Here is a 12,421-nt window from a genome sequence, read left to right on the forward strand (position 1 = left end):
GTATGGAATCAAAAAAGTGTCCATTGATGGATGAATGGATAAAAAACAGGTGATATTTGTGTACTTATACACACAGTGGAGTATTACTCAGCCATAAAAAGGAACAACATCTTGCCATTTGCAACAACATGGATGGATCTGCAGAGTACAATGCTAAGACAAATACTATATGATTTCACTCATATGTGGAACTTAAGAAACAAAAAAAAAAAAAAAAAAGAAAGAAAAAATAGATAAACCAAAGACAGACTCTTAACTATAGAGAACAGATGGTTCCCAGAGGAAAGGCGGGTGTGTAGGTAAGTGAAATAAGTGATGGGGCTGAAGAGTACACTTATCTTGATGAGCACTGAGCAATATATGGACTTGTTGAATCACTATATCATACACCTGAAATGAATATAATATTGTATATTAACTATACTGGAATTAAAAAAAAACAATGAAGGCAAACACACTCTTACCTGTAGTTTTTCCAGATTTTGGAGGCCCCAGAATTGCAATCCGAATGGGCACAGTAGGCTTAGGTTTGGGTTGGCAGATATATTTGATTGGGTTCTTCATAAATTTTTCTTTAGTTTCCTTACTAGATAAAAAATAAATATACTGGCGATGGATTACAGCATAGAATGGATTCTCTGAAGTTTCAATTGGTTTGATGGACTCTCCTTCACTTAGCTGCAATATATATACACCATTGAATTCATGAATTAATTTTAAGTTATAGAGCATTTCCCCCAAATCCATTTGAACAAATTTGTAAAATAAGAAAATCTTTCTTACAAAAAATATAAGAAAAATAATTATAGCCAAATATTATTATGAAAAAGTGTGTAAAAAGAACAAAGTATTTTATACCCACATGCAATTGATGAAATCTTAATTAAATAGCTTTCAGTTTATGACAATTATAGTTCTCCTACTTCCTATATAATGTATTTAGTGTATGTTTTTGCCAAGAAGTGTAAAGTTATTTGCATATATCTATGGGCCAATTTATCCTCACAAACAGGTCCATTCCTAAGGTCGTATTATGGATGGAAATGTGTTCCCCTCAATTCATAGGTTGAAGCCCCAATTCTCAGAGTGACTGTATTTGGAGGTAGCGTCTTTAAGGAGGTAATTAACGTTGAGGTCATAAGAGTGGGGCCCTATCCGCATGTCCTTATATGAAGAGGAAGAGACACCAGGAGTTGCATAAGCTCAGAGGAAAGGTCATATGTGGACATAGTGAGAGGGTGAAAATCTGTAAGCCAGGAAGGGAGGTCTCACCAGAAACTGTCCCTGCTGGCACTTTGATCTTGTATTTCCAGCCTATAGAACTGTGAGAAAATACATTTCTGTCATTTGAGCCACCAAGTCTGTAGTACTTTGTCATGGCACCCGAGGAGGTTAATACAGGCAGGATCCTGGGTTATCTTTGGGGGCATACTGGTAGGACAAATCCCACAGTCTTTTCATCCACATTTTCTATAGGCAAAATCCCACTCACATCAACATCAAGAGCAGCAAAAAAAGGGAAAAATACCTGAAAGGCTGCTTAACGCATAGGTAGAGGAATGGAGTGGGAGGAATGTTCCCACCTATTTGCATTAGTTCAGGATGAAAACTGGGTAATTAATTGATGTTAGGTCTGGATATCTTTTTTTTTTTAGAGCATCAGATGGCCAAGTATCAGCCCATAGGTATGAAGCAGTACGGTTCTGTATCACTCCTTACCCAGAGCTACCCCAAGACAGTTGTCACAGGTCAATGGTATTGTCAATGTCATCATTTTTGGGCTGGAGTAAATGCTGGGTATAAGAAGAAACTCAGGGGTGGTGTGGGAATGTCTGCTGTATATATTATATTTGGTAGTAAAAAAAGCTGAAAGTCTAATGATTCCATTTCAAATTCCCAAATTAAGTGAGAGTCCTTGCAGTAGTTTCTGCTATTGCTCAGAATCCCTAGCATGTATCCTTTCTCTTCTATAGGCCAGAATACCCATAGTGTCATCAAATAAGAAATATCAAACTGTCATGCACCCAGAAAGATTCCCAAACAGCCCTGAAAAAATGATTACTTTTATCCTTAAACCCCTCCTATGACCATGCACTCCTTTCTCCACCAGGCATTTTTGTATAATCCTAATTATGTTTGGACACGAGCCCTTTCTCCCTAAATAGGGTTCTGACTTCGTCTACTTCTTCCCCTTTCTTGCTCATCTCAGAGAGAAGGGCAGGACTATCTTTCAAAAGCTTTCTAGGTGATTCTAATACATGTTTAACTCTATCCAATTTTCTATGGAGGGCACTGTCATAGGTCTCTATCCTCCAGCATGAAAAGGTTTCTCTTGACATTCTACAGCTAAGATAAAGAAGATGGCACAATTAAGTAGAACTGAAATTGACTGTGTCAATATCAACCAGGAAGGAGGTTTCCAGTAAATGCACATGGCTCCATTTTGGATCCCATCCTCCAAAATACTTTTTCTCTGTGACCAATAACAGTAATATATATTAATAACAACAACAACTTTTGTTGAGAACTTAGAAAAAGCCAAACACTGTTGTAAGCACTTTACAGTAATTAACTCATTTAATCATTGTAGCAATATTGTAAGATAGGGACTATTCTTATTCCCATTATGCAAATAGAATGACTCGGAGAGGTTAAGTAATTTGTTCAAGGTCACTAATCTAATAAGTAGTGGTTTTGAACTCAGAAAATCTGGCTCCAGAGGCCATGATCTTCTCCACTGTGCAATGTCACTGATGGAAATAAGAAAGTACACAGGTCAAGCGAACAAGTCGCTATTGCATGACATTTTTAAATTGTTTTTATAGAACTTAATATCATCTCAAGATATTTGTATGTTTACTTATTTATTGCTTATCCTGTCTCCCCAACCCAACTAGAATATAAGCTTTAAGACAAAAGAAACCTTGTCTGTTTTGTCCAATACTCTATTCCCAGGACTAGAACAATGGTTGGCATGTTCTTGGTTGAGGCTTGTTGAAAATCATCCCACATGTGAGGTTACTGAATTCCAACTGGATTAAATCTGTCCACACTGCATAAAAATATGGTACTTAGAAATGCTTATTATGAACGCTGATGTCACATTTTATATTGTGTCTCACACTTTCCAGAGGACTTTGTACTCTCGGATTTGATCACAGTGGCCTTGGTGGCATTATTCTTTCATCTTAAAGGTAAGGAACCAGGCAGGCTCTTAGTACAGAACTAGATCTTAGTACAAGGTCTGAGACCCTAGTTGCATTAAATGACTTGCCTAAAATTAAGTGGCAAATTAGTACCAGAGGTTGGCTCTTTATATTTATTTATTTATTTATTTATTTATTTATTTATTTATTTATTTATTTATTATTTTTTGAGGTTGGCTCTTTAGAGCTATCTTCAGCTACCCATCTTCAGCTACAAAGTTAAAACCAAGTTGGAATTGTGTTATCTCTATAGAAGTAGATGAAAGAAATGAATCCCTTTGATTACTGTTCATACTTGAGAAAGAGAAAAAATCATGTTTTTAAGAGTACTGCACAATGCTTATAATTTTTGAAATTATCCTCTGTCTTCTTAGACATATTTTAAAAATAAAAGAAAGAACATACATAGTCTTTAGATGCCTTTGCTGACATTACCTTCACAGGGTCCCAGTAGCCAAATGCACTTATATACTTATAGGTGTAGCTAAGCATTTTCTGGGCAAGGTGTGATGCTATTGGATAACATTTTTCAAAAATACTCTCACGATTCTCCACCAGTGGCTTCAGTTTCAAATGCATACTGTATTGTACAATGTGGATTTTCCGAGCTCCATTAACCAGAATTACTGGTATCAAAAGCTTCTCAAGTTCATCCTGATGGAAAAAAAAATCATAAAACCTAATATTTTTAATGGAACGAAATCTGGTCACAGTACATAGATATTGCTGGTAACTGACTACTTCAGTCAAAAGAACAAATGTTTTTCAGCTTCTGAGTGGCTGCATATTGGCAGCTAAAACTTTTGACTCCATGTGGCTTCCATGTTGCCCTTGATTTATTCACTTGTTTTCATGAAACAATGCAGGTGGTGCCAGCAAAAGGGAAGATAGCCCTAAAATACACATTTCTTTTGAAACATTAAAAAGGAACCAAGGCATAAACCAAGTTGCATTTGTTTCATTTTCAAATGTTACATTTTGAATTATGGAAAATGAAGGAAAAGTAATAACCTGTATTACTTGTAAATTACTCATATCTGCTTCAAATTTTTCTCCCAGTTCACCTCTCAGGCGTTCAAGTGCATCAATTTCCTGTTCTTCATCTTCCTCGCTCATCACTTCCTCATCTTTTGGAAATTCATCTTCAAGGATGTTGTCAATATCATCTTCATCTTCTTCAGGCTCTTCTTCACTAAAGTCTTCATCTTCTCTACTAATCTAAGGAAGAAAATATTCTCTTTCACTATATATATAAAATATGCAACAAACCACTCTGCTGACTAATCATTTGGAATATTTTATGTAGCTGAAGATTGGCTGGTATGGCAACATTCATTGAGTACACAGGACAATTTAAATATCTGGCATCTAGAAATTTCATTCCTTTAAGACTCTGACACCATACTGATCCCAAAGTAAATACATAAGCAAGATATTAAATCCTATTTATGCCTATCGTTGCCAGAAAGTTACACTTGTTTATGTAGAATTTTCCTTTTAATTCCAGTTAGTTGATATATGTTATGTTAGTTTCAGGTGTACAATATAGTGATTCAATAATTCCATACATCACCTGGTGCTCATCACAACAAGTGCACTTCTTAATCCCCATCATTTGATTAACCCATTTCCACATCCACCTCCCCTCTGGTAACCATCAGTTTGTTCTTTGTAATTAAGGGTCTGTTTCTTCTTCTTCTTCCATCCACCTCCCCATGTGGTTGATATCTCCATTGCTTTGGGGGTGGGGGGCTCAGGAGTTCTTACTGGAGTGCCATCTCCCTCTTTACCATCACAGGCTCCTGGTGCTCAGGATGCCACTGGCTCTGCAAATAGCAGCCATATGCAGATCTGGGCCATATTTGGTTCTTGTGGATCGTGCGCCTGATGCTGCTGAGGGCCCACACATTCTTGTTCATGGTAGTTCACATGTAGGAGGTGGCGAGTTTTCACTGGTTAGATCTCTGCTTCATGACCACCGCTACATCTCTGTGGTGGGCGGCTGGCTCCACACCCACAGCCTTGTGGTGAGTCTGCCCATTTGGTGCGAGGAGTTGTGAGCCTTCAGGCTGGTTATTGGGCTGGGCACTGTATGTCTGCTTGTTCCTCTTGATCTGGAAGCTGGAGCAGTTTCACAGGACCATCCACTGCAGGTTGGTAGACTTCCACCATGGAAGTCGCGAAGAGGAGTCTGTTTCTTGATTTCTCTCTCTCTTTTTTCCCTTTGCTAATTTGTTTTGCTTCTTGAACTTCACATATGAGTCAGATCATTTGGTATTTGCCCTTCTCAGACGGACTATTTCACTTAGCTAATACTCTCTAGCCCCATCTGTGAACGTTACATCTTTTTGGTAGTCTTCAGTAACAATATTTAGTGGAACTCAAGGAGAATAAATCACTAGCTGTTTTAGCTTGGACAAGATCAGTTTCCTCATCTGTGAAATAGGAATAATAAAAGTACCTATCTCACAGGGATGGTGGGAGAATTAAATTACTTAATACATGCAAAGTCCTTACTTAGAAAAGTCAGCACGTGGTAAGCATGAAATGACAGCTATTATTGTGTCACGATAGCTATTGTCACTTTGCATAAAGCACTGTATTAACAGAACAGTCTATCCCTTCAGGGGTTTATAGCCCATCTGAAGAAAGAAAAATAATACATAAATGATTTAAAGACCATGGCAGGATATCGGTACTAGGTGGTGCTGTACAGGCTTTAACATTTATCCTCCTACACTGCCGTGACACTCTTTTCCCCCTGAAGTATTCCTTGTATCAGTTGGAGCACTAACTGTAGGTTGGAAACCAGAACTTTTCCTAACTCCTTTCCTTCCATCTTTGTACATCCAGTTCCCAAGGACTGTAATCCTAAACAATGCCCTAGATTCTCTTCTTTCCCGAACTGCCCCACTATTTGCGCTTTCATTATCTCTTGCTTGCAATCTCCTGCTTAACCCTTGTTTCCTCATCTTTCTACTGATTAGACTCTGGTTCCTTTAAAGAGAACCTTGAGCTGGGATTTGGCCTTGCAGGTGCAGGGAGGAAGATGAGGGGATTAGGTTGCTTCCTGCTCTGTGTGGAGGCTCCTCTCTCTCTGAAAGGAGTTTGGCTATGGGGCAGTGGTTTTCAGTTCTGTTTGTGTGAATTTTGAAACCATTTGGTTCTCTTACTACTTTTTCCTCTTCCTTTCCCTTTTGGCAAAAAAATCAAATCAAATCAAATCCTGAGATTTGATTTTCTAAGGATCATGGGAAGTATGGTGGGATGAATACACACTGCAAACCAGGGACATCTCAGTTCTAGATGAACTTGTACTCACCTCTTTTTGGCTCTACTTAATAGTTCTTCCAACTTGTTTGTTAATTAAAAAAAAAACTATGTAAGTTTAAAAATAGATTCATTTTGGAGTGTCTGGTTGGCTTAGATGGTTGGGTGCCTGACTCCTGATTTCAGCTCAGGTCATGACCTCTGGGTTGTGGGATAGAGCCCTGATTCAGGTGCTGTATTCAGCATGGGGTCTGCTGGAGATTCTCTTCCACTCCCTCCCCTCACTCTCTCTCTAAAATAAATAAATAAAGTCTTTTTTAAAAATATGAAAAAAAATAGATTCATTTTTGCTAAAAGGATAAAATTATATAACATTATATAGGGTAAAAATATTTCCTTTCACACTCTCATCTCTATCTCCATTTTCCTGCCTAGAAATAATTTTGGTTAACAACTTGGTTAAGATCCTTTTAGATGTTTACACCCCTCATACTCCTGCACATACAAAATTATATTTTACACATAAATGGGATCGTTCTATATTGTACAACTTGCTTCTTAAAAATATAATCTAGCAACGCATTTAAATTTCTTTCCATATAAAAACATACATCTTTTTATTCTTATTTAGCCATTCCTGCATTTTAAAAATGTTTTCTTTGTTTCTTTTTTTTTTTTTTTAAAGATTTCATTTATTTATTTGAGAGAGAGAGACTGCAAGCACAAGCAGAGTGAGAGGCAGAGGGAGAGACAAAGAAAGAAGCAGACTCTCCTCTGATCAGGGAGCCCCATGGGGGGCTGAATCCCAGGACCCCAGGATCATGACCTGAGCTGAAGGCAGACACTTAACTGCCTGAGCCACCCCAGTGTCCCCAAACAAGAACTTTAAAGCAGTTGTTATCTCTATGACCAATGAGGAAAAGAAAAATACACTCACTATAAATGAAAAGATAGGAAATCTCAGGAGGGACTAAAAAATATAAAAACAAACCAAATGGAAATTTTGGAACTAAAAACTACAGTATTTGAAATTTTAAAAGTTATCAGATGAGGTTAATAGACTGGAGATGACAGAGGGAAGAATCAGTGAATTTGAAGATAGATCACAATAAATGATCTAACTTAAAGAAGAGAGAAAAGACTGAAAAAATCAACAGCCCCAAGGTCCTCTGGAACAACAGTGAAGGATAACCTATGTGAAATTGATTTTCAGAAGGAGACAGAGAGTAAATAGGACAGAAGAAACATTTGAAGAAATAATGTCCAAAGTTCTCCCAAGTTCGTGAAACACATAAATTTACAGATTGAAGAAGTTTAGTGAACCCCAAACTAGATAAATATGAAGAAAATGACATGTAGGCATATCATAATCAAACTATTGAAAAGCAAAGTTACAGAGAAAATCATGAAAACAGTCAAGTAACAGGAAAATAATTCAAATGACCACATTCTTCTCATCCCTCTGGTTTCCATCACACCACAGGAATGAATGAAGAGCAACAGAAATGAATAAATGTAAAGGACTTATTTTCCTCTTAATATATTTAAAATACATATGACTGTTTAAAACAAAAACTACAATTTTTTTCTTAGGGAGTTTATAATATATTTGGTTGTAAAACGAATGACAAGTAGAGCATAAAGGGTGGAGGTGGGTGTAAATGGACTTCCACAGTCACAGGTTTCTACAGTTTTACATGGAATAATATTGACTCTATGTAGAGTGGGAAAAACTAAGAATGTATATGCAACAGGGAGCAACCGTTACAAAATAATACATAGAGGTATAACTAAAAAGCCAATAGATAAATAAAATGGATTTGTAAAATACATTCCAACAATCCCAGAGATGGCTGGGAAAGGAAAAGAGAAAATAAAGAGGACAAACAGAAAACAAATAAAATTCATGGTCTCTGAGAAATAGGACTAGATTTGGGATAAGCTCTCTCATAAATTTGTATGAGTAGGGAAAGGTAGGGGCAAGGCTACAACTGAGTAGAAGTTTATGCCAGGGGGCACCTGGGTGGCTCAGTGGCTGAGTGTCTGCCTTTGGTTCAGGTCATGATCCTGGAGACCCGGGATCGAGTCCCACGTCAGGCTCCCGGCATGGAGCCTGCTTCTCCCTCTGCCTGTGTCTCTGCCTCTCTCTCTGTGTGTCTGTCTCTCATAAATAAATAAATAAAATCTTTTAAAAAAAGTTTATGTTAGGAGGGTGATGGAGATTACACTCAGAATTCTTACAACTAGGGAGGAAAGGAGATAGGAAGAAATGGAGAGAAGAGAAGTATAGACTTGTGCGCTTGTGAGGAGCACCAGGTGATGCATGGAAGTGTTCAATCACAATGTCGTACATGTAAAACTAATAATACACTGTATGTTAACTAACTTGAATTTAAATAAAAACTTTTAAAAACCCCCTCAATCCCCAACCTCTATACTTCATACACACCTTTGCTTTCTGATCCATCCCAAAGAGCTCTCTGCACATAGACCTTTGGACCCATACGCTCTGTCTCGTCCCTGGAAGGCCTCAGGGATGGTCTTGGCCTGGTGCTTGGTCCTGAGCCTTGTTTCAACATCATTTGGACCCTGACTTTGGCTTCCCCTTCGTACTGAAGGTATTTATCTCTATGAACTATTCACCTGGGTGTAGTCCCTCCCAGGTCTGCTGACTTGCGGCTCTGGCTCCTTGTCCTGGCTCTCTATAGCTTTCTCCTATCTGTGGCTATCTACAGCTCAAGAGATTGAGGCACCAGAGAAGGAGCCAGGGAAGAGGAAGAGAGCCAAGATTCTGGAGCAAGGACCAGGAGTAGATGCAAGGCCTCGGAGGAGTTGGAAAGTATGCAAACGAAATCTCTCTACTAAGTGATTTTATTTAGAATATTCTTTAGTCACACTGGGAGCCTGAAGTTCCACCAGATGGCGACATTTTCCTACAAAATTAATGCAGACGGTCCCCATGAGACTGAAGTAATTTCTGACATTAAAAATCTGTTACCTGCTGCAAAAAATTCAGAGAGGAAGGGCAACGGTTTTTGTTAAGGAGGAGAAGGCAAACCTGGGGAGGGCTTCATTTGCATGTGGTTCCCCAATTAGCTGTGAAAAGGTGAGTCACGGAGCTGCACCTGCCTTACGAAAGGCAAATGATGAGAAGGCCCCGGTTCTGTTCATGAAAGTAAGCTCCAGGGTCTGTGTAGAGTCAGCATGGATTCGAGTCAGGATATCACATGAACTGATTACAGCAACCACACAGGAACCACACTCAAGTGATCCTTGAGACGCTGCATTTGGTTTAGTCTTCCTTTGAGTCAATAGTAAGACATGTAAAATCCTCATCAAAGGAGTTAAAAAAAATCAATACACAATTTTCATCTTTGATTCATCAAAAATCTCAGGAATTATCTTCCCAAAGTCAGTTTGTATAAATTAATTGCGTGGGATACACAGCCAGTTTTGTAAGAGTAAGTCTCAGGAGAGCTAACAGTTTACAAAAACCTACTTGATTTATAAGGATAGAATATTGAATTTTTGAATGAAAAATAGTAAGAAATCCCACTAGTCTAATGTTAACAAATAGAAAAAAATGATAAATTAAGAACATTTAAAATTTATCCTGAAAATTGACTCTCTTGGAGCACCTGGGTGGCTCAGTAGGTTAAATGTCTGCCTTTGGCTCAGGTCATGATCCCAGGGTCTTGGGATCGAGCCCTGCATCAGGCTCCCTGCTCAGTGGGGAGCCTGCCTCTCCCTCTGCCCCTCACCCTACTTGTGCTCTCTCTAGCTCTCTCCCTCATTCTCTCTCAAATAAATAAAATTTTAAAAAGTAACTCTCTTAAGAAAAAGCAGATTTAACTAAACAATAGCAAAGAAGAAAAATTAAAGTATTAGTTCAGGAAACTAGGTATTATTAACTTTTTTTCCACTTTACAATGAAAAACACCTAGGTTTAGAGAAATTAAGAAACTTGCTCAAGGTTATACAACAGCAGCAAAACAACTGTTGAGTGCCTACTATGTGTCAGCACTATGTTACGTACTGGGGAGCTGGCAGTGAACAAAGTCAGCAAGAACCCCAAAATCTGGAGTGTTTTGGTAATATGTTGCTGAGACAAGTGGGGTGATCCTTAAGGGGACCACTAGGGATTCCCAAGGGCTGGAGGTAGTTAACTATGCTTGAGCTCAGGTTAGGACATGGGGTTTTACTTTATTTTTACTTTTTAAAAAAATCCTAAACCTTAGTATGACTCCTTGAACAGAGTAGAATTTTGGAACATGTTTGTTCAGGGAATGAACAGTAGAATGAGGCCAGAAGCTTCTGACAGTTTTGTTCATGGCTGATCCTCCAGTGTCTGAGTTGCGCCAGGCATGCAGTGAGAGGTCAGATTAAGGTTTGCTGACGGACCGGCTGACTGGCTGAGTGAAGATTCGGGCCAATAATGGAGAGGAGGGTACTTGGTCCTTAGACGGTGCCACAACTTTCTCAGGCTAATGGTTCTAGGCCTGCTTTTGGTTGTAGATACTTTGGACAAGGAAACAATTGTTCCCGCCCCTATTCTGCAATGTTTTGACCCCCTGTTACAGTTGGGGTGCTTGGTATCAGCGGTCCCCTGTACTTAGGGCCAGCATGTCCATACAAGGGGGGATACACGGTTCCATGTGTGGCAAGTCCTATCTCCTGTGATTCCTCTCTTCTCCTTCCCCTTGTGGGGTCGGACCTTCATATACAGATGGAGATCAGATCCTGGAAGAGTCAGTCTTGAAAAGATGGTACAGGGTGCTTTATGCCAGGAGGAAATGGCAGGAGCTGGGAACCACCTTACTGTTCGCCTTGGTTACAGGGACGACCTGTAAGCTGCCCGTATAGACAGGAGCCTCAGGTAACTGCAGAACTAGCGTGTCTAGCACACACCCCTCTTCAAATTCTGTACCCAGTAAGCGGGGCAGTAGCACTGCGGTCAGCTAGGTCATTTCGGGCACAGCTCGAAACAAAACAGAATCCACAATCCTCAGGGTTTATCTTTTTGAAAAATCAGCAGATGGAGAAAAGGAGCTGCACCGAGGATCCTGCAGAATATAGAAGTCTGAGGGTTCACAGGCTCTGCCTCGTTCCATTCTTTAACTCAACATAATCTATGTTTTAGGCCCAGCACAGAGGCATAGACTCCGTGTCTAGACCCCAACCCCAGGCTCCCAGCCTATCTCCCTGCGGCGTGGGCTGCAAGTGTGAAAGGCAAAAATGAAAATGCAAAATAGAAGCATAGTTTACCGTCGCATTATATTTTGAATTTGATTATTTAAACCCCTCTGGTGGTTTTCTTTCCTCTAAGAAGGTTCATTTTTCTGATTATAAAAATAATAAAAGGTCACTGTAGACAACTTTAGGGTAACAAAAAAACTAAAGATAAAAGTGATATACAATCTTACTATTCAAACATGAACTCTGTGGACTTCAAGACTTTTTCTAAGCATCTTTTGATTTTATACTGTTGATATATAAAAACATATATAATATAGAAATATTATACTATGGATAGTCTGTCTTTAAAAAAAAAAAGCAACCCTTTTATTACTTACTTACCTCCCCTTTCTGTTTTTTTTCTCTCTCTGCTATAAGTTCAGCCCTTCTTTTAGAAATCATATCATCCTGTTAAAGAAAGAGACATTTAGAAGTTTTAATCGATAATGATACAATTACTTTTTGTGTGTGTATATATATATATATATATATATATATATATATATATATACCATTCTTCCATCCAAATGTTGTTCCCACTTTGGGAAGATATATATATATATATATATTTCTTCCCAAAGTGGGAATATATATATATTTATATATATATAAAATATATATATATTTCTTCCCAAAATGGGAATATATATATATATATTTATATATATATATATTTCTTCCCAAAGTGGGAATAACATTTGGATGGAAGA

The 12,421-nt window shown here is 38.4% G+C and overlaps 1 protein-coding gene across 1 annotated transcript in view; it reads right to left on the reverse strand.

The window, feature by feature from the left end:
• AK9 (adenylate kinase 9) overlaps positions 1 to 12,421 on the reverse strand; it is a 114,919-nt gene that overhangs the window by 15,100 nt on the left and 87,398 nt on the right. The window contains exons 28-31 of the mRNA XM_026005795.2: positions 12,054 to 12,119; positions 4,218 to 4,424; positions 3,642 to 3,860; positions 465 to 678 (exon numbers count right to left, since the gene is read on the reverse strand). Of these exons, the coding sequence (XP_025861580.2) occupies positions 465 to 678; positions 3,642 to 3,860; positions 4,218 to 4,424; positions 12,054 to 12,119 (706 nt within the window). The remainder of the gene's footprint in view (positions 1 to 464; positions 679 to 3,641; positions 3,861 to 4,217; positions 4,425 to 12,053; positions 12,120 to 12,421) is intronic.

The sequence above is a fragment of the Vulpes vulpes genome, chromosome 1, assembly GCF_048418805.1.
Source record: "Vulpes vulpes isolate BD-2025 chromosome 1, VulVul3, whole genome shotgun sequence".
In the NCBI taxonomy this organism is placed as follows: Eukaryota; Metazoa; Chordata; class Mammalia; order Carnivora; family Canidae; genus Vulpes; species Vulpes vulpes.